The following is a 20,814-nucleotide window of genomic DNA, read 5'->3' as shown; positions in this document are numbered from 1 at the left end:
CTGAAGTATGGGTAGATGGGAGGACATTAAGGCAAAGGATATCTAGGCAGAGGCTTGGTATTTGTCAGATATTCACTAAACTCCCATTACCACAATTATAAAACATGCCAGACTGGTTAAAATAAACAAATGGATGTTCTTTTCTTGGGGAGCATGAAAGATTGCATTCATCAAGAAATCCCATTAGCTAATGATAACACTGAACTCATGAGGGCTTCAGTGGATCACACTTCCTGAGGACATAGGTAAAGCAGAAGTGAAAAATACAGAGGCAAAGGGAGGCCTGAGGGGAGAAAGTTCCAGGTCTGAGGAATGGCATCTTCCCATTTCCCCATATGGTCTGCCCTCATGATTCTACTCAGTTTCTATCTTGAATAAGATCTCACTTTATGAATGAGATCCTGCCCTATTCCAGGTCTGCTGAATTTCATGTCACGTGACTCTTGAAATTTAGCAATGAGAGGTCCTAGGCCTATGAAGCTCTGCCATGGCCAATGGTAGTTGAGCATTGGTCCTGACCTATATCCATTACTCTTGCAGCTCAGCTGTGGAGAGCTTGGAATTCTGTACCTAGACCAGAAAAGGCACAACAGAGACCTAACCACTGACAGATCAACATGCCACGAATCACAGAGACCTGAGATAAGTTTTTAAAGGCAATGAGACCTAGAGAAGCTGACAGTGAGCATCTCCCATGCAGGCTTGTTGAATGCGGCCTCACACCCACATACTGCTCACTCCTGGCCTCAGTGCTCAGTGCCTGCTCCAGCCTGAGAGAGCTAGACCTGCAGCTAAATGACCTGTGTGACGATGGTGTAAGGATGCTGTGTGAGGGGCTCAGGAATCGTGCCTGCAACCTCAGAATCCTGCGGTAAGCAAGCTGGGCATTCCCTTTCTGACATAAGGAGAGGAAGGGACATAGGTGAGTTCCCAGATGACAAAACATAGAAAAGGGATAGATATATCATAGTTAACCTGGCTCCTGGCCAGCTGTGCCACTAACACCCTGTGATTGGACAAGTCAATATCTTCTGGAAAACTCAGTGTCCTCATGGATTAAATGGAATGTGATACCCACCACATAGACATGTAATGTATATTACATAGTACATATGAAATAGCATACAGTATATATATATTTTTTAAAAGATACTAAGTAAGAAGTTGGGCATGGTGAAATCACATGCATAAGCATGGCTATACATAGTAAGGGACTCTCAGAATTGCCTTCTTCCAGAACAGTGCCACCATTATTTATCCATTCATTAATTCATATCTGTATGCACTCACTTTAAGTTCTCTGTGTGCCAAGCATTGGTGCAGAACTTACAAAAACAAACACAAGCATACATGGCTCAGTTTTCTGAATTATGTGGAAAGAGACAGTGATAACCCATCAGATTATGACTCTGTATTAAAGAGCTACTGGATGCTGTTTGGTCAAATATATTATAAGAGTATGATTCAGTGAAAGGCAAAATTTAACTCCATGGTCCAAGAGGGATCTCTGAGGCCTGGAGGAGTAATAGGCCTTGGTTCATGCCACATGAGGTCAGCAGCCCATGCAAGTGCAGAGTTGGAAAAGGCTATGAAAGAGATATAAGATATAACCACAGAACATTGACTACAGAAACCTGAGACAGTTTTCAGTACTTGGAGCTATACCATTCCTCCTGGCCTAGGGTTCCATGAAAACTATAAATAAATAAATAAATAAATAAATAAATAAACAAACTAACTAACTCCAAACTACAGCCCTGGAGACTTGTGCTTCTCCACACAGTCCTTCCTTCTGTCTCTAAACTTCTTCCTCTCCTGTCCCAATACCTCCCCAACACAAGTCCATAGGCAGATTCTAGAAGAACCCTTCCCAAATGTTGCTAGCCAGGATCCTTCATGAGCTCAGGGAACCACAGAGGCTCTGGACTGCTGTACCCAGAGACAGCTGGTTCCTCCAGCCATCTGGAAAAGTCAGGCAAACCTGCAACATTGGACTTCCCTCTGTCTGGACTTCTGCTGCAACTCTCAAACCTAAAGGAGCAGTTAGGCAGTGAAGCCCAATTTATTTCCTCCCCTCTGATAGCAGAAAAAGGCCCAGATGCTTGGCACGTTTTCAGCCATAACTGTTCTTCACACACTGAAGTACATGACCAGGACTGGCCTCCACTGTAAGTCTGCCTCCCAGACAACTCAATTACATGTGAATCCTTAGCTGGCCCCTTCTATGACCTGAAGGCTCTATCACCAAGAGAGTGTCTCATGAAGCAGGACTGTGTCATTGCACAATCTCTCAGAGGAAGAGGAGACTTTTCACTTATGCCTTATCTGTGCATCCCAGCAGGCAGTGTGGGAGTGATGTATCCATGCATAGGAACTGAGGACTCTGAAATGCAGAGAAGACAGGAACTACTCTAACACCATCAGCAACCCTGAACCTGAGGGTAATAAGAATAGACCAGAGGACCTTGATAGTTCCCTCTGTGTAAGAAAAAGCTTTCCTTCCTTAGCACTAAAGATATGGAGGCAGGAGGTGAGAATGGAACCAATGCTCTTTCCTTCAAAGGGAATGTCCATGAAACCTTGCATCCCACCACTATGTGTTCACCTTGAAGAACTAGCCAGAATCATTTTGAGAATATGGAAATGTCTATCAGCTTTATGCTGAGAGCTACAGATATGCCCTTGGCCAATAAGCATCCCCATATCTATGGCCATGTTCCAATCCCTGGGACAGTCTATTTCCAATGACTGACCTGTGCAGATGAGGTATAAAAGTCCAGCCTCTAATTTCATCTCTGAAATGTTCCAAAGGTCCACTTCTTGTATTCTGATCTCCCTGAACACTGACCAAGTCCCACTTAGACTGCATCATGGATATATCACATTTGTAGCCTGCTTCTCTCTCTCTCTCTCTCTCTCTCTCTCTCTCTCTCTCTCTCTCTCTCTCTCTCTCTCTCTCTCTCTCTCTCTCTCTCTCTCCTTGATCATGCTGTTAGATCAATGAAAAGACTCAAAGAGCCTCCATACTAACAACAGAGTCCATGATCCTAGACTTTGACTTCTCAAGATTCTGTGGAGGATCCTAGAAGAAACAGCACCCTCTTGTGCTTACAGGCTGGACCTGTACTCTCTCAGTGCCCAGGTGATTACAGAGCTCAGGACACTGGAGGAAAATAATCTGAAGCTGCACATCTCCAGCATCTGGTGAGTGAAAGGGGGAGAAAATTCCCTCATGTCAATCTGGCCTTATGTAGCTGATTCAAAGCTAAGAGATGGGGAAAAGGTACCGAGGAGGGAAAGATACACAGAGCCTGGAAAAAAATTACAACTCAGTGATAGAAGTAAGGAAGGGTTCTGTATGTAGGGAGGTCATATGAGTTTTTAAAGAAAAAGTAGAATCCTGTAACTTCCCTAATTAAGTTCTTCCATCAGAAAAAAATAGGAAAGGGTAACCTTTTTTTAAGATTTATTTATTTTTATTATATGTAAGTACACTGTAGCTGTCTTCAGACAATCCAGAAGAGGAGTCAGATCTCATTACAGATGGTTGTGAACCACCACGTGGTGGCTGGGATTTGAAGTTCAGACCTTCGGAAGAGCAGTCGGGTGCTCTTACCCACTGAGCCATCTCACCAGCCCATGAAAGGATAACTTAATGAGAACAAGAAGTTAAGCTGGCTTTTATGGCAATCTTGTCAGAGCCCAGAAATCTACATCTGTCCTGATGGTATTGACCCCTTCATGAAGGCACAGCCATCATGATATCATTTTGTCTGACCCTTCATCCTGCACTGTAGCTTGCAATGAAGATTAACTTCTAATATGTGAACACAGGGGAACACATTCTTATAAAGCAAAGGAGGTGTTGAGATTTTCCTGGTTGTGGCACCATGGATGCACAAGAGGATGGGGGCCTTCATAGAGTTGTGGCTCAGAGAAGAAGCATGGGACAGAGTTCAACTTCAGATGAGTTGGATTTTCTGTGGGGATACCGTGTGCATGTCCCTAGCTTTTCCTGACATCTGAGGGAAATAATATGTCTATGTGTAGGATGCCACAAATGATGGTCCCCACTGAGAACATGGATGAAGAAGATATCCTGACCTCATTCAAGCAGCAGAGACAACAGTCAGGTATGTGAAGGGATCAAACACAGTGCATGTGAGTATAGGTTACAAGACCATCTGTAGGAGGAAGTCATCATTTCTTTTTCTTTTTTTAATTTTTTCATTTTATACACAAGTATTACATTGACATTATTTCTGCCCCTCCATCTAGTCACTCCAAATCCTCCTATACTGCATCAACAAACTCTCAAATTCCTATTCTATTCTTTAATATTACTCTTGTTAAATATATGTGTGTTTATAGGTATGTATACTTGTGTATACATAAATACAACCTGATGAGTCTATTTTCGGTTGGATATGTATACACACACAGGCTTGATAACCTATCAGGGAGCACTTGCCTGGGGAAGACTGACATTGTCTCTCACCTACAAGATGTTAATATAGCTCTTACTAGATTTCACTCATACACAGTAGCATGTCAACTAGGGTTTTCATAGGCTAGACCTTGTTGAGACAGTAATATTGGTGAGATTTCATGGGTTCTATGTCATACACAGAATACAATATCAGCAATAAATGTCTTGGAAGTGTTTATGATTCCTATGCTCCCTTTTCTGACATGGGACAGTACAAGCCATAACAAAAAGCCCCACCCTCAATCACCATGCCTGACCTAAAGCTTTACTACAGAGCAATTGTGATAAAAACTGCATGGTACTGGTATAGAGACAGACAAGTAGACCAATGGAATAGAATTGAAGACCCAGAAATGAACCCACACACCTATGGTCACTTGATCTTCGACAAGGGAGCTAAAACCATCCAGTGGAAGAAAGACAGCATTTTCAACAATTGGTGCTGGCACAACTGGTTGTTATCGTGTAGAAGAATGCGAATTGATCCATACTTATCTCCTTGTACTAAGGTAAAATCTAAGTGGATCAAGGAACTTCACATAAAACCAGAGACACTGAAACTTATAGAGGAGAAAGTGGGGAAAAGCCTTGAAGATATTGGCACAGGGGAAAAATTCCTGAACAGAACAACAATGGCTTGTACTGTAAGATCGAGAATTGACAAATGGGACCTAATGAAACTCCAAAGTTTCTGCAAGGCAAAAGACACCGTCAGTAAGACAAAAAGACCACCAACAGATTGGGAAAGGATCTTTACCTATCCTAAATCAGATAGGGGACTAATATCCAACATATGTAAAGAACTCAAGAAGGTGGACTTCAGAAAATCAAATAACCCCATTAAAAAATGGGGCTCAGAACTGAACAAAGAATTCTCACCTGAGGAATACCGAGTGGCAGAGAAGCACCTGAAAAAATGTTCAACATCCTTAATCATCAGGGAAATGCAAATCAAAACAACCCTGAGATTCCACCTCACACCAGTCAGAATGGCTAAGATCAAAAATTCAGGTGACAGCAGATGCTGGTGTGGATGTGGAGAAAGAGGAACACTCCTCCATTGTTGGTGGGATTGCAAGCTTGTACAACCACTCTGGAAATCAGTCTGGCAGTTCCTCAGAAAATTGGACATAGTACTACTGGAGGATCCAGCAATACCTCTCCTGGGCATATATCCAGAAGATGCCCCAACTGGTAAGAAGGACACATGCTCCACTATGTTCATAGCAGCCTTTTTTATAATAGCCAGAAGCTGGAAAGAACCCAGATGCCCCTCAACAGAGGAATGGATACAGAAAATGTGGTACATCTACACAATGGAGTACTACTCAGCTATTAAAAAGAATGAATTTATGAAATTCCTAGCCAAATGGATGGACCTGGAGGGCATCATCCTGAGTGAGGTAACACATTCACAAAGGAACTCACACAATATGTACTCACTGATAAGTGGATATTAGCCCCAAACTTAGGATACCCAAGATATAAGATACAATTTGCTAAACACATGAAACTCAAGAAGAATGAAGACTGAAGTGTGGACACTATGCCCCTCCTTAGAATTGGGAACAAAACACCCATGGAAGGAGTTACAGAGACAAAGTTTGGAGCTGAGATGAAAGGATGGACCATGTAGAGACTGCCATATCCAGGGATCCACCCCATAATCAGCATCCAAACGCTGACACCATTGCATACACTAGCAAGATTTTATTGAAAGGACCCAGATGTAGCTGTCTCTTGTGAGACTATGCCGGGGCCTAGCAAACACAGAAGTGGATGCTCACAGTCACCTAATGGATGGATCACAGGGCTCCCAATGGAGGAGCTAGAGAAAGTACCCAAGGAGCTAAAGGGATCTGCAACCCTATAGGTGGAACAACATTATGAACTAACCAGTACCCCGGAGCTCTTGACTCTAGCTGCATATGTATCAAAAGATAGCCTAGTCGGCCATCACTGGAAAGAGAGGCCCATTGGACTTGCAAACTTTATATGCCCCAGTACAGGGGAACGCCAGGGCCAAAAAGGGGGAGTGGGTGGGTAGGGGAGTGGGGGTGGGTGGGTATGGGGGACTTTTGGTATAGCATTGGAAATGTAAATGAGCTAAATACCTAATAAAAATGGAAAAAAAGCCCCACCCTCTGCAAGACTGTACACACCTAGAACCAAGACAGAACACAGCTTCCTTCTCTCCTAGACCTGCTGGCAGCTGCTGCCCCTCTCTCAAGTCTGTAGCTTATATCAGGTCCTGTACCAGTTTTCACTTTCTCCTCCTGATCTGTTATGGCCTAGGACTGAGCCCTCCTTCTTGCCCATCCACCTTTGGTATTATGTTGTTTTCTCAACATAAACATACAAACACACACACACACAGGTATGCTACAATTCTCTGCCCCACATATCTATGTGTGTACATACACACACAAACACATTTCTATCCCCTTTTTTCTGATGTGTGTGTGTGTGTGTGTGTGTGTGAGAGAGAGAGAGAGAGAGAGAGAGAGAGAGAGAGAGAGAGAGAGAGAGAGAGAGAATGTGTGTGTAGCAGGTAGGTAGCTGAAGGAGCAGTGATACAGACTGCAGACTGCAGATGCACTTCCTGCTATGGTCAAGGTTGACCAGACCAGAAAAGGTTTCAGTCATGTTACATTTCTGGATAAGGCCAGGGACACATGCATGGACAATATAAAGTGATCACTGCCTGACCTCTTCTACAGGAATGGGAATTATAACTTGTACTACTAAGGAGCTTATATCCATTTCTCCTAAATTTCCAGGAGCCAATCCCATGGAAATTCTGGGGACTGAAGAAGACTTCTGGGGCCCTATAGGACCTGTGGCTACTGAGGTGGTTTACAGAGAAAGGAACCTGTACCGGTGAGGAATTTCTGCCTGACAAAGGCTGGCTTTTCTCAGTCCACTTTCCATAAGGGAATCCTACAGATAGCATCTACTTATCTCTACAATTTATTCTATTTTTCTTGCCAGTACAAGAGGCTAAGCCAGGACTGGAATAAGAAGTTTGGCCTGTTGTAAAAATAGAGGTCTTTTTCTTAAATTTTTTTCAGATATTTACAAAACAGAAAAGCACAAGAACTTTCCTGAACAACTACTTAGATCCATCAAACATTTTGCAAATTTTTTGACTACTCTCAAACTTTCTTTGTCAACACTGTCACAGTATTGTAAGTCCAAGACACCATATGATTTCACCCACAATAATTTCACTATAAATTCCCCATGATTGAGATAGGACTTCATCTTCTACAACCAGCACTCTTACCACATCAACTGTGCTGACCTGAATCCATCATTTCATCTCAACAGTCTAATCATCTAATCAGATTTGCTCATTAACTGAATGGTGGTCTTCATATTTCTTCATTCCTGGTGTACATAGCATCTCTCATTTCATTACATTCTAGTTCTCCTATTCTTATATTCAACTTAAATTAAACTTAAATTTCTGTACTCTCTGCAGTCCTGCTTCACTACTGAAAACTGCCATCCAAAAACCCACTAAAGCTGAGAACATGACCATGTGTACAGTACCCCTGTCCTCTAAGAATTTTAGTCTCACGAATAATGACTGACAAAATACACAACCATGGTGTCTTCCACAACCTCTTACCCTCCTCCAACACTGTCACCATCACTGTCTCAGCTGGAGAAACTATCACTTTCAATTTCTACTTTGTCCAAGTGCCTGTCACCAAGCAGGGAGCTTTGAAAAACCAATAAAGATTTTGGTAAGGCATTGTGTTAATGCCAAGGGTTTATCACTAATATCAGCAGATAGACTTTGATTCAGAAATATACTCTTTCAGAATTTTAATACTAAAAACCAATAATGTGCCTCCCTAGTTCAGTCTTAGTCTAGTGTGCACAAGGTACTAATTTTATCCACTCAAATTCACATACACACACACACACACACAAATACACACCTATTTTATCACTGACATCACCATCAAAGGCAGAACTGACAGCTCCCTACCTGTGTTACATGTAGGTTTGTGTTACATAACTCAATACTCATAGTTCTCTAAGGTGATGTTGTCACTAACCCTATGTACAGATGAGGAAACAGTTGTGAAGTGACTAATCAGGTTTCCACATAGATGGCAGAGGAACAAAACACAGAGCCAGCTGCCTGAAGTCTGCTGTGTCCCAAGCTCTACACTGGGTCTGCACACAACGAATGAATAGTCCTGGTTTTAACTGATATATGCCTCTCCCTCTTCCAGAGTTCAATTGCCCATGGCTGGTTCCTACCACTGTCCCAGCACAAGACTCCACTTTGTAGTGACAAGGGCAGTGACAATAGAGATCGAATTCTGTGCCTGGAGCCAATTCCTGGACAAGACTCCCTTGCAGCAGAGTCACATGGTGGTTGGACCTCTGTTTGACATCAAGGCTGAGCAAGGAGCTGTGACTGCAGTGTACCTCCCTCATTTTGTGTCCCTCAAAGGTAACCAAGGAAAGCTTAAGGAAGAGGTGGTAATAATGGATGGGCTTGATAGGTCCTACATCAGAGTCCAGGATCATAGGAGATGAGGAAAAGTTTATACTAAGAATGGATGGAGGCTCATAAAGTGCCCACCCTCAATGATTTTCAAAGATACCTTCAGAAGGAATTCTGATGAACACAGGGTCCCAGTGAACAAGCTCATAAAGAAAGACATTACTGCAGCCTGTGATCATAGCACTGACAACTTATACGAATCAGGAAATTTCTGGTCTTAAACATGAAAGTCCAGCACGCCATGGTCCCCTCAAGTCCTAAGAAAAGCATGGCTACTGTTTTTGCTAGCAACCAGGGAAGTTGAAAAGATACAACACCTTCTGGGATTCTGTCTAAATTGTCACAGCACAAAGAAGGGGTAATTCTAGGATCTGGTATGAGGTCTGAGGCTGCTTAGGGAAAAGCCAGTCCCCAAACTGTCACACAGGGTACATTCTTGTGTCATGAAGTTCCATCTGAAATTATGTTCTAGCATGTTGTTGATGTAAAGAGCAACCTGCACCATGTCATCAGGAGACATTTCATTGTTTCATTTCTTGGTGATTTTCCATTCCAAAGCAAACACCTGAAAGAAAATATTTTTCTCTGTTAAACAACATTCACTGCAATACTGTTTGCTGTGATGCAATTCAGAAGCAAACTCAGGAGAAAAGAGAGGCAAACAGTGAATTACAGAGTTGTGTAGGAATCACATCAAGCTGACATGTGACATTCCTCATCATAGTTCTACCTTTTGTGAACTTGACACCCAAGCAAATCACTTTCAATGTTAACTTTCCACTTTGTCTCTAAAGTTTCAGTTTCATCTAGTCATGAAGGTTTGGAAGATCCCATTAGAACTTAATAATTCCCATAGACTAAAATCCATATCTAAACAGAGACTTGATGCAGTGTCTTAACTATGAACTCCTAGAAAATAAAAAACAAGTTACATACTTCCAATATACAAGGACAAAGAAACAGCACAGACATGTCAAGATGGAAAAATCCAAGCATAGCTAGAAATGCTCAAACCATAACAAGGCAAACTCCTTCAGCATAAGCACCAATTTCTACAGATTAGAGTCCTGCTATGGGGTTCATGGTGTCAATGACTGGACTCCAACAGACTTGGATATCTCTACCCATCCAGTTCTGCACATGAAGCACACACAGCCTCTCTCTTGGGTCATCTCTCTGCTCCTTTCCTAAAACTTTCTTCAGCAGAAAGCAATTGTGGTTCTGACTTCTCCACATCCTAGGATTTCCACTTACTCTTAGGCTTCCCTTTGAAAGGTTCATAGAAGGACCTGTCAGGACCCCCTTGAAGGATCTTTAACTCAGACACATTGCTTGGCCTCGCTGCTATCTGAATCTGTGTATCTTGTCACAATAACCCCCTCAATCTAGCAACTTTTCTGCCTCTCCCCAGAAAACTGGCAATTTCAGTTGACAGCTTAACATATAGCCTGCTCCTGTTCACACTCACCCTCCCTGGTGAAAAAAATTGATAGTGAGGAATTGGCTGTTTGTCTACTCTTGTTCAATGGACATTAATTAATAAAGTTTAAAATTTTTATGGTCACAGTTGCAGTCATTAATATCAATAAATAAGTTTAAAAGACATCCTGATCAGAGCAATTTATAGAAGGAGGAATGGGGAGAATTACAGAATCAGGGGGTTAGAGTTCATGACCATTATGACAAGAAGCAAGGCATAAAGCACAGAGGCTTGGCACTAGGACAGTTAGTCCTAATTGTTATGACGGAGACACAGGAATAAACTGGAAACAATGAGCTTTTAAAAATCTCAAAGCCCACCCCAGTGACATACCTCCCCCAACAATGCCAAACCTCCTATTCCTTCCCAAATAGTTCCACAAACTTTATGAACCATGCTTATTCAAACTACTACAGTCATTCTGAATCCTAGGATGCTATTTCCATCCAAGTTTCGCTCGATGGAAACACTAAATCTACATCATTGAATCTGTTCTTTCACAGACACAAAGGCAAGCACATTTGACTTCAAGGTGGCCCACTTTCAAGAACATGGGATGGTTCTAGAAACGCCAGATAGGGTGAAGCCTGGATACACAGTACTGAAAAACCCAAGCTTCTCCCCAATGGGAGTTGTACTGAGAATAATCCCTGCTGCCCGGCACTTCATCCCCATTACTTCCATCACACTGATCTACTATCGAGTCAATCAGGAAGAAGTCACCCTTCACCTCTACCTAGTCCCTAATGACTGCACCATACAGAAGGTAATACTGAGATGTCCCAAATGTGGGGCCAGGGTGGGATGTCAAGAAATGCAAGATGCAGCTACTGAGCCCCTTGTAGAGATTCTTAACTGGGAAAGTGAATGCAGTTCTGTGAGGGAAACCCTGGTGTGTATGATTCAGCCTTCTTCTAGACCACTCACACCAGAGTCCCTTACAACTGCATTAACGTCCTTTTACCAAACTCTACACAAGCTTCTATAGCATATTCCTCTGAACAGAGCATGGTCCCACTACCAACAGGGAGCAAACCCCTCTTCCCTGGTATTAGACCGCATTCTCAAATGAGCAAGGCAGGGGTCAATAATGCAAGCACCTGTGTGGGAGAACACAAGTTAGAAGGGTGTCCAGGAGATGTCACCACCCTATCCTGCACAAATGTACAAATCAACCACCTTGCCTCATTTAGACAGATGTTGTGTTCAAGAAATCTAGATATATCACTGTGTGTCATGTTCCCCAGGCCATAGATGATGAAGAAATGAAGTTTCAGTTTGTGAGAATAAACAAGCCACCCCCAGTAGACAATCTTTTCATTGGCTCCCGCTACATTGTGTCTGGTTCTGAGAACCTGGAAATCACCCCAAAGGTGAGCATTGGGTGTTTGCTACCTGTGGGGGTCTGATGCCAGTCTTGGGAAACCTGTGGGGTAGATTGGAAGGCTTTGCAGCAAACTAAGACTGGGGATGAAACAATTGGGATCTCAACAAGCAAAACACTTAACATGAAAGTTAGGTAGAGTTTTAAGGAAGCACACAGCGTTGCATACGAGGCCTGGGGAAGAGAAGGACTAAATTCAATTTGACACAGAGATGCGTCCTGCTAAACATGGGGAGAAGAAGCCTAGGCTGAGAATGTGTGAGCAGGAATTTCAGGATGAGCACTCGCTCATCCGTGGCTGTTATGGTTTGAATCTGAAATGTCTCCTACAGTCATTTAAATGCTTAAACACTGGGTCCTCAGATGGTGGTAATATTTGGGAAATTTGTAGAAACAAAAGATGTGTGACATGGGAGTTAGAACAAGGTCTTTAGTGGCAAGCCATGAGGTTTATAACCATGCCCAGGTCCCCACTTCACACAGGCCAATTCCTGGTCCTCTGGGGTATAATCAGCTCCTGCCACAAATAACTGAGCCCCAAATTCAATCAATAAATAATAGGGAACCAGGTTTCAGTATCAACCCCTCCCCCTACATGCTGGGTACTCTGCCATCTGAGTAAAGATGTGTGTTCATAGGCTGTGGATCACCTCAGTGCAAAAGAGAGTCAGTATCTAATGTAATGTGCAAGATCAAGAAAGTTTGTGAGTGGGGCCATCCCTGCCTCACAAAATGAGCAAGAAATTCTCACACAGGAACTCTCCCCCTCCCCCTCCCCCTCCCCCTCCCTCCCCCTCTCCCTCCCCCTACCTCTCCCCCTCGCCCTTCCTGTCCCTTTCCCTAGGAACTGGAGCTGTGCTACAGGAGCAGCAAGGAATTCCAACTCTTCTCTGAGATATACGTTGGAAACATGGGTTCAGAGATTAAGCTGCAAATCAAAAACAAAAAGCACATGAAACTCATATGGGAAGCCTTGCTGAAACCAGGTAAAACAAGTGTAGGCCAGAGACCCTAAGGATTGAAGAAAGGCAATGATTAGGGAGAGGTGTACTTTCATTATTTCTTAGTGCCACAAGAAAGCAAGATCGGTTTTGTGGTTTTGCAAGATCTATAAGAGGTTGTGTAAGCATAGTTTACACTGTGACACTGTAACAGTCATCACTTCGAACTTCTGACAAATATATTAGAAAAAACTACAATTTTGAAGAATAAAAGATTCCTTTGATTTGAGGTCTTAGAACCAAGTGTCAGTCCACAGTAGGCTGCCTCCATCTCTTTGAGCCTATAGGAAATTGGTATCACAGAAGTGGGAGCTTCCATGTGAGAAAGAAGGCTGATCTGTGCTCTTTCCAAAGAAGAGAGGAAGTGAGAAAGAGAGGGAAGGAAAAGGAGGAAGTGAAGGTGAGAAAAGGAGAAGAGGAAAACTCCATTCAGTGCGTTCTCTCCCTGACATGCCCAGTGACTGTCCTCCTCTTACTGTACACTCTGATATGATTCTCTTTCCATTCTCAGTACTCACTCCATGATGAGAGCATTGGTGTGTGGCTTCATTCATAGACTCACAATACTCAAGATGAAGTCACCTTTGAATACTGCTGCAGGACCATGTGATCATTTTTAAGGGAACACATCCTATGCAAAGCACCATGACCCTAAGCCCTGTTTTCTCCAACCTGTATTCTCTTACTGCTTCCAAAGTCCTGAAAGTGACAGATGGAGGTGCACAAAGATCTGACTCCAATTCACATAACAGATAAGCTATAACATGAAGGAATTTTGCCAACATGAGATACGCTATCTTAAACCTATACATAATGTGTATTAATAAATTACTTTACCAATTTTATGCATACATACAATGCATTAGGGTCACTCCACCTTAAAAAAGTTAAACAGTATAAAAGAAAGAAAGAAAGAAAGAAAGAAAGAAAGAAAGAAAGAAAGAAAGAAAGAAAGAAAGAAAGAAAGAAAGAAAGAAAAAAGAAAGAAAGAAAGAAAGAAAGAAAGAAAGAAAGAAAGAAAGAAAGAAAGAAAGGAAAGCCCTCTCTTCTCTCCCTCTACTCCTGCCATTTTTGCTTCTTTTCTATAAATCTCTATGCCACATTCAAAGGGGTTTTCTTTGTCTCCCAGAGTTTAAATTTGATCATCTCTGTGACCAAGAATTTTGTACTATCCTGAAGAACATAATGATCTCACCAGCAGGTATACAGATGGAATATTTACTCCCCTCTGACCCAAAAATTTATTATTTCTCAGTAATTTAGCAGTAACTGCACTGTCCCTGTGAACTGCTTAACAATAGATAGTTGATTGAAAGTCCAGAGGCAGGAGTTGTTGGTGCTATGACTTCATGATGGCCATGGAAATACCCTACTTATAAGACAGCACTTCACAAGTCTTCTCCATACAGTATGTTGCTAATTCTCCTTCCACAATGCTACTTAATCTTTAATAGGGTGATAAAAATGACTTATTTAGAGGGATGAGTATTCGTCCAGACTTTTTCCTCAGCATCCTCTACTGTCATAAGTATGTATAGTCACCTCCATTCACACCAAAGACTTCTAATGAAGGCTGAAAATAGCTTTTGTCTATGGTATGAATATAGATATTTAGAAGGCCATTACTACTATGTCCATTTAGCCAAGCAGAGATAGTAGCTTCTCTCAAGGGTATAAAATTTCTACAGAACTGGGTTGGTTGATTTGTTTTACAAGATTTATATTGCTAGGGATGGAGTCTATCTTTTGGATTGAGAATCACAGAGCTAGTGACTGATTCCCATCATGTTTGTGCCACTATGCAGAAGAGGGACCACCTTGGCAGATTGGTTGATGATCATAGAGAACACAGATGGGTCAGATGGTTGTTGATGCCTTTTTCTCCTCAGGAGCCTGAGAGCTTAGCAACTAGAAGGAAGCTTCCAACACACCTCCAGCTTGAATTCTCTACACCATATGTCTAAGAGGTGTGGTGTATTCATCAATAAAACCTCATCTACTAGCTCATCTGGGTAACTAGTCAGAATGACATGAGCCTGTATTGCCATAGGGATCTGCAAGACTTCCCTGCCCACCAACTCCTAAGGAGACATCCCACATTTGGAACTGGGATTTTGTTTTGAAACTCATTGCTTCCAGGATCTCCATCTCAAGCCTTGTATGGTTTTGTTTTTCTATACTTATCAAATAATAGGATCCTAGTCTACCTACATTTTACCATTCTGATACTGTCCTTTATTCTGTCCCTAACACCAAATCTCATTTCGAGTTTTCTGCTTTCAAGAGGTTTAGAAGCTTTATATAAAAGATGTGGTGTTTACTTCCAGGCATGGGTGGGTAGTTCCAGACAGTATTTCTCTATGTAACAAGCCCAGGCCTTAAACTCACAGAGATCTGCTTGCCTCAACCTGCAATAAGCTTAACGGGATTAAAGATGTATGCAACCATACCCAGCCTCCACATATTTTTTTTCTAAATTCTGTCGTTAGGGACTCAAGACCTATTCCTTTCAATATGGAGAGTATTCATTATTGGAAGATTAAAACCATGGCCCACCTGTATGCCCAGTCTTACATCTTGGTCTTAAAATTCATGCTGACTCTGTCACTTTCTTCAGTAGATGCTCCAGTTTCTCTACAGCACAGGATTCACCAAGATGGTCTACCTGCCATGGATTGTAACCCATATCATCTTTGCTTCACATCCATGGAACCAGGGCTTGCCAATACTACAAACAGGGTCCTTGAGCTGACTTCCCTAAACTGTGAGAGCACAGTGGATGTAGGGACCTTTCAAACCATTGAGACTTATTCATGAACTGCAGCTTATTAAGCTCCTTCACTTGTGGATGAAATTCTTTCACTATTTCCCTGTGCTCAGACTTGCTTCATCTTGATTCTACCATCAAATCCAGAACACAAGTGTGCAATACCTGAGTGTACAAAATCAAACAAGGATAAAAAGACCTTTCTTTTTTAACCGACATGATTTAAGGAATCTAAGAAGGCTCTTAATTGTTGTCTGCAAGGAATTGCATTGAGGATAAAATTAAGTCTAAGATCATGTAGGAGAAGTGTCTATTGCTCATTTTCAGGTCTATTCTCATTATAATGATAGGCTAGGTCCAAAATGCCGGGATACACAAGGAACTGTTGACCTTCCAGATTATATCAGAATACCTGTAGTTTATTCTCAAAATCTCTGTCATGGGTAGGAGTTTCACAGAATGCACTGAATGTTGGTATGGACATCATTGCAGATGCTTCTTCTCTCTGTTCTTCCAGGAGACCTCAGACCTGCTCTGCCCAGGATTGCCCAAGCCCTCAAAGGTTAGTGAACACCCTTAAGATGCTAGAGAAGCCAACAGTATTCTGGTGATACATCACCTGTTCCTCAAGAGAAGGACAGAGAGTGGGGAGAGATCCTCAGTTTGCAAACCTCACCAGAATGTAGGAGAGGCTCATGCCCAGGATAGACTCCCTCTAATGCCCCGTGTGGCTTCCCATGCTGAAAATACCTCTACTCACTTCCAAACTGAATACCATACCAAAAACCTCTCCTCCTGGTTATACAGAGTGTCACACTGATACCTGACCTCAAGAATGTAAAGCTAAATTTCTCCTGGCCTTCCAGATGAACATAGGAGCCAGGTGTGCAGAAGTAAAGAACAATTACAGGAAAAGAGCAAGAAGTGGTCAGCCAGTCAGAGACCTTGAAGGAGCATTTTTTTTGCTCAGTGTTTATCTCATCTCTACCCTTAGATGCCCCTTCCTTGCTGCACTTCATGGACCAGCATCGGGAGCAGCTGGTAGCCCGAGTGACATCAGTGGACCCTCTCTTGGACAAGCTGCATGGTCTGGTGCTGAATGAAGAATCCTATGAGGCAGTGCGGGCTGAGAACACAAACCAAGATAAGATGAGGAAGCTCTTCAACCTCAGCCGGTCCTGGAGTCGAGCCTGCAAAGACCTATTCTACCAAGCTCTGAAGGAGACCCATCCTCACCTGGTCATGGACCTCTTAGAAAAGTCAGGTGGGGTCTCTTTGGGATCCTGACATTGGTGAGTCCGAACTCTGCCTGAACTTCCTTTGGTCCTTAGATTCTCCATATATAACCAGTGACCAAATGAGTTTTCTTGCTGATGGCAATGTTTCCAGGACACCTCTTAGGGATCCAGATGTTCCCCCTTTTCTTTCTCAGGCAGATCCTGATGGTAGGTGAGCATCTCAGAAATCACCCAGTGGAGCAGTAAGTCTATTCAGAGCTTTTCAGCATTCTCTAAAGCTCAGAGTGGCCAGCCTCAAGCCAACCTGACCCACCATAATACAAGCAGGATTTGGATCCTGAGAATGGAAACAAAGAGATGATAGTTCTCCCTGAAAAGTGAATGTCTTATGAATAAGAAAGGAACGGGGCTTTTAAAACTCATATTGTCTGATTAGTGATGTAGGAAAGTCATATGATAGAACATGGGACACAGTGCCAGAAATATCTCAGATTCAGGGCACATTCTGAATTAACCTTGGGCAGTTGCATATGCACAGGCCTTCTGATCTTGTGATGAATTTGCAAGCCTTGCATTTGGTTACATCATCCCTTTTAAGGTGTGAGTCAAGGCTACAAGGCTTTCCCTCCAGATCATGTTTTGCATCCATCCCTGTCAGGTCAAGGGACAGAGCAGTTAGCCAGCTTCCCAGTGTTCCCTATATTTTCCTCTTTACTCAGCAGGTGAGCTAGGTCTGCTGTGGAAATCTCTATGACCTGCTTCTCTTTCTCTTTTGGAATACAGTATTTTCTCATTCTTATTCATGCCCTTACTAGATCACAGGGAGGCAGCTTTAGCCCAGACATCTTAGCCAGAAGACTCCAGCACTTATAGATAGATAGATAGATAGATAGATAGATAGATAGATAGATAGATAGATAGATAGATAGATAGATGGATGATAGATAGATATTTCCAAGTTTTGAGCTTCCTTTCTGTGATACTGACGTCATCGAGAACTTAGAAATATCTTAAACTAAACAATGACAGATAAATCCAAGATTCTTAAGTGTTTATGACACATAGGACACACTGGGCTGTCAATCAAGGTTCTTAAATGTGTGTGATAGGACACACTGAGCTTATTTGTAAATAATTTGAAATGTTAAAATATTACATTATACATTAATATAACACACATTTTATACAGTGAGCATCTTAAATCTTATAAAAAGGAAATACCTTAGATTTCATGAATTATTGATGTATTAAAGTGTGTTTCCATTACTTTCTCTGTCTTCTTACTGCAATACAAAGTCACCGAGTGCTCTGTCTGACCCATGCCTCCATTCAGATTTGGTTAGGATGGGCTGAGACACAAGCCCTGACAGAACATACTTTCTGTGGCCAACAGCAAAAATGCACAGAAGCAGCCTCCATAACTGAGGTTCTCAACTTGGCTCCTCCAGAGGACAAGCAGCATGGACAGTGGTCATGACCGGTACTTCAGTCAGATAATGGCATATTTGCAGGAAAAGAGTACTAGTGAAAAGAATATCTCAGTATTAGGTTTTCATCCAAGAAATGTTACTATTCCTTCTCTGGGTTCTGCATCTAAGGATGTGATCTGCAGCCTGCACAGCTGGTGTCCTGGTAATACAAACACATGGTGTGGTGCCAGCAAGAGACACCTGCAACTGCAGGAACAGTCAGATCCTTTAACAAGTCCAAAGGGACAATAAGCATTTAGAAATGGAGACTTTAATGTGCACATTCATCTAACATAAACCAATAATTTAAAAGAAATGCACTTTGAATATGAAAGAAGTGTATTGACGTGTTTACATTTGTGTTAATGATAATTTAACAAAATTACAACAGTTAATTTCTTGACATTGAACTTAAGATGACTAAGGGCTCATTTTTAAATGCCCTACATGAAGGGAAACTTACAGAGATTATAAATGTCAACTATCTTCTTACATGGCAGTCTGCTGGGGAAAAGGTTTGTGTGTTTGTTTTGTATTGTTTTGATTGTGTTTGTTGTTGCTATTGCTGTTTTTTAACTGTAAAAACCCATTCATAAAGACTGTTTTGTGTCAAGTTAACATTTGTGGCTTAGGAGTCCATATAATGGGTTTATCTGTGTGACCTGATACCAGTAGTCATAACAGAAAGCAGAATGGTCCTGCTTCTTTGCTGGGGTGTGGTGGAATAGTCTGGGGTGTACATAGCTGTGTTTTCCAGCCTGGTCCTTCCTTACAATCCTAGAATGTTTAAACATTTGGTGTCTTTCAGAAAACACATTACAAAATTAGAAACCAAACCCTTTGGCTCTAAATATCTCATGAGTTTTGTTTTTATATAAAAAAAATCTTTATTTCTTAGTCTATGTCTATTTATTTTTAATCCAGGGATAAAGATGGAGCAGAAATTGAAGGAATGTTCAATTAGTGACTGGCCCAACTTGAGACCCATCCCATGTAAGAAAGCCAATCTCTGACACTACTAATGATACTTTGCTATACTTGCAGATAGGAGCCTGGCATCTCTTTTCCTGAGAGGCTTCATCCAGCGCTGGATGGAAACAGATACAGAGACCCACAGACAACATCGCATAGTGCTTAAGAGGCTTCCAGAAAATTGAGGGATGGAACTGAGCAAGCTGGAGGGATCAAGGACACCACAAAAAAACCTACAGAGTCAACTAACCTGGGACCATGGGGACTCACAGAGATGGAACTACCAGCCAAAGAGCATGCAGTGACTGGACCTAGGTTCCGTACATATTTGTAGCAGATGTGCTGCTTAGTCTTCATATGGGTCCACTAACAATAGAAGAGGAGGTTGTCTTTGTCTCTGTTGACTAATTTTGGACCCCTTTCCTTTAACTGAACTGCATGAATGGGTCTCAGTGAAAAGGATGGGCTTAGGCCTTCTGTAAGTGGATGTTAGAGGATGGGATGGTATTCAAGGGGAATTTCCCCTTCACTGCGGATAACTGGAGAGGTTGGGGGAGGATTGTGTAAGTGTGCGGATGGGAGGAAAAGAGGGAGGGAAATGCAATCAGGATGTAAAATGAATAAATATATTCTTTAATTTAAAAATAAAAATGTAGAGTCTGGCATAGTGGCACATGCCTTTAATCCCAGCACTCGGGAGGCAGAGGCAGTCGGATTTCTGAGTTCGAGGCCAACCTGGTCTATAAAGTGAGTTCAGGACAGCCAGGGCTATACGAAGAAACCTTGTCTCAAAAAAAAAAATGTAAACCACTTTTTAATTCTAAAATAATCATGATGGGCATTAAAATGGTTGTATATTTTCAAAGTATTTCACTTTAATGGAAACTTATCTTTTTATAAATAAACATTAAATACTTGAAACAAACAGAATTGAGTGAAAGTCAAGGAAATCCAGTCATACTTTATGCCCTTATCCTTGAGCGAAAAGCATTATCATAGTAGTTTCATTTAGTAAAATCTGATCTAAATTCGTATGTTTCCTCTGTTGGAATTATTGTGTAAAAACTGTGACTTCTTCTAAAACCATACTGACAACAAATAATCCTAGGAAACTGTCATCATTTTCTTTTTTACCTTTTTCCAGCCTTTTAGAGACAAGATTTTAATGGGTAGTCCTGGCTATTCTGGAACTCACTCTGTAGATGAGGCTGGCCATGTAATCAAAGAGATCCACTTGCCTCTGCCATGAGAGTGCTGGGAAAAACACATGTGCCAACAGCATCCAGCCCAACAATATCTTTATGACTCTTCATCATTGTGTTATTCTCGATCCTATACACGTGTCCATAAGATCTAGAGATAGGAGTTGCATTGGATTCGTGGCATTGGCCGACATTTTCACACCGGAAGTCTGGTTTACATTAACCAGTGTGCAGTGCTTCCTTCAAGGTGTGACCCTCATTATTGGTTTGGGCAATTTATAAAC

The 20,814-nt window shown here is 41.9% G+C and overlaps 1 protein-coding gene across 5 annotated transcripts in view; it reads left to right on the top strand.

Annotated features, from left to right (window-relative positions):
* Positions 1–20,362, top strand: part of Nlrp1b (NLR family, pyrin domain containing 1B) — an 89,941-nt gene extending 69,579 nt beyond the window's left edge. For 2 of the 5 annotated variants that reach the window (XM_017314698.2, XM_006533907.3), the window contains 11 exons: positions 701–871; positions 3,115–3,204; positions 4,051–4,133; positions 7,270–7,369; positions 8,740–8,963; positions 11,001–11,263; positions 11,745–11,870; positions 12,726–12,867; positions 16,167–16,211; positions 16,644–16,941; positions 19,401–20,362. In XM_017314698.2, coding sequence (XP_017170187.1) covers positions 701–871; positions 3,115–3,204; positions 4,051–4,133; positions 7,270–7,369; positions 8,740–8,963; positions 11,001–11,263; positions 11,745–11,870; positions 12,726–12,867; positions 16,167–16,211; positions 16,644–16,936 — 1,537 coding nt within the window. In that variant the 3' untranslated portion in view covers positions 16,937–16,941; positions 19,401–20,362. Of the gene's footprint in view, positions 1–540; positions 872–3,114; positions 3,205–4,050; positions 4,134–7,269; positions 7,370–8,739; positions 8,964–11,000; positions 11,264–11,744; positions 11,871–12,725; positions 12,868–16,166; positions 16,212–16,643; positions 16,942–19,400 lie in introns of all 5 variants that reach the window. The other 3 variants (NM_001040696.1, NM_001162414.1, XR_001780036.1) reach the window with 2 other exon arrangements.
* Positions 20,363–20,814: the final 452 nt, after the last annotated feature.

The sequence above is a fragment of the Mus musculus genome, chromosome 11 (assembly GCF_000001635.26).
Source record: "Mus musculus strain C57BL/6J chromosome 11, GRCm38.p6 C57BL/6J".
Classification (NCBI taxonomy): Eukaryota; Metazoa; Chordata; class Mammalia; order Rodentia; family Muridae; genus Mus; species Mus musculus.
This window is presented reverse-complemented; position numbering and strand designations above follow the sequence as displayed.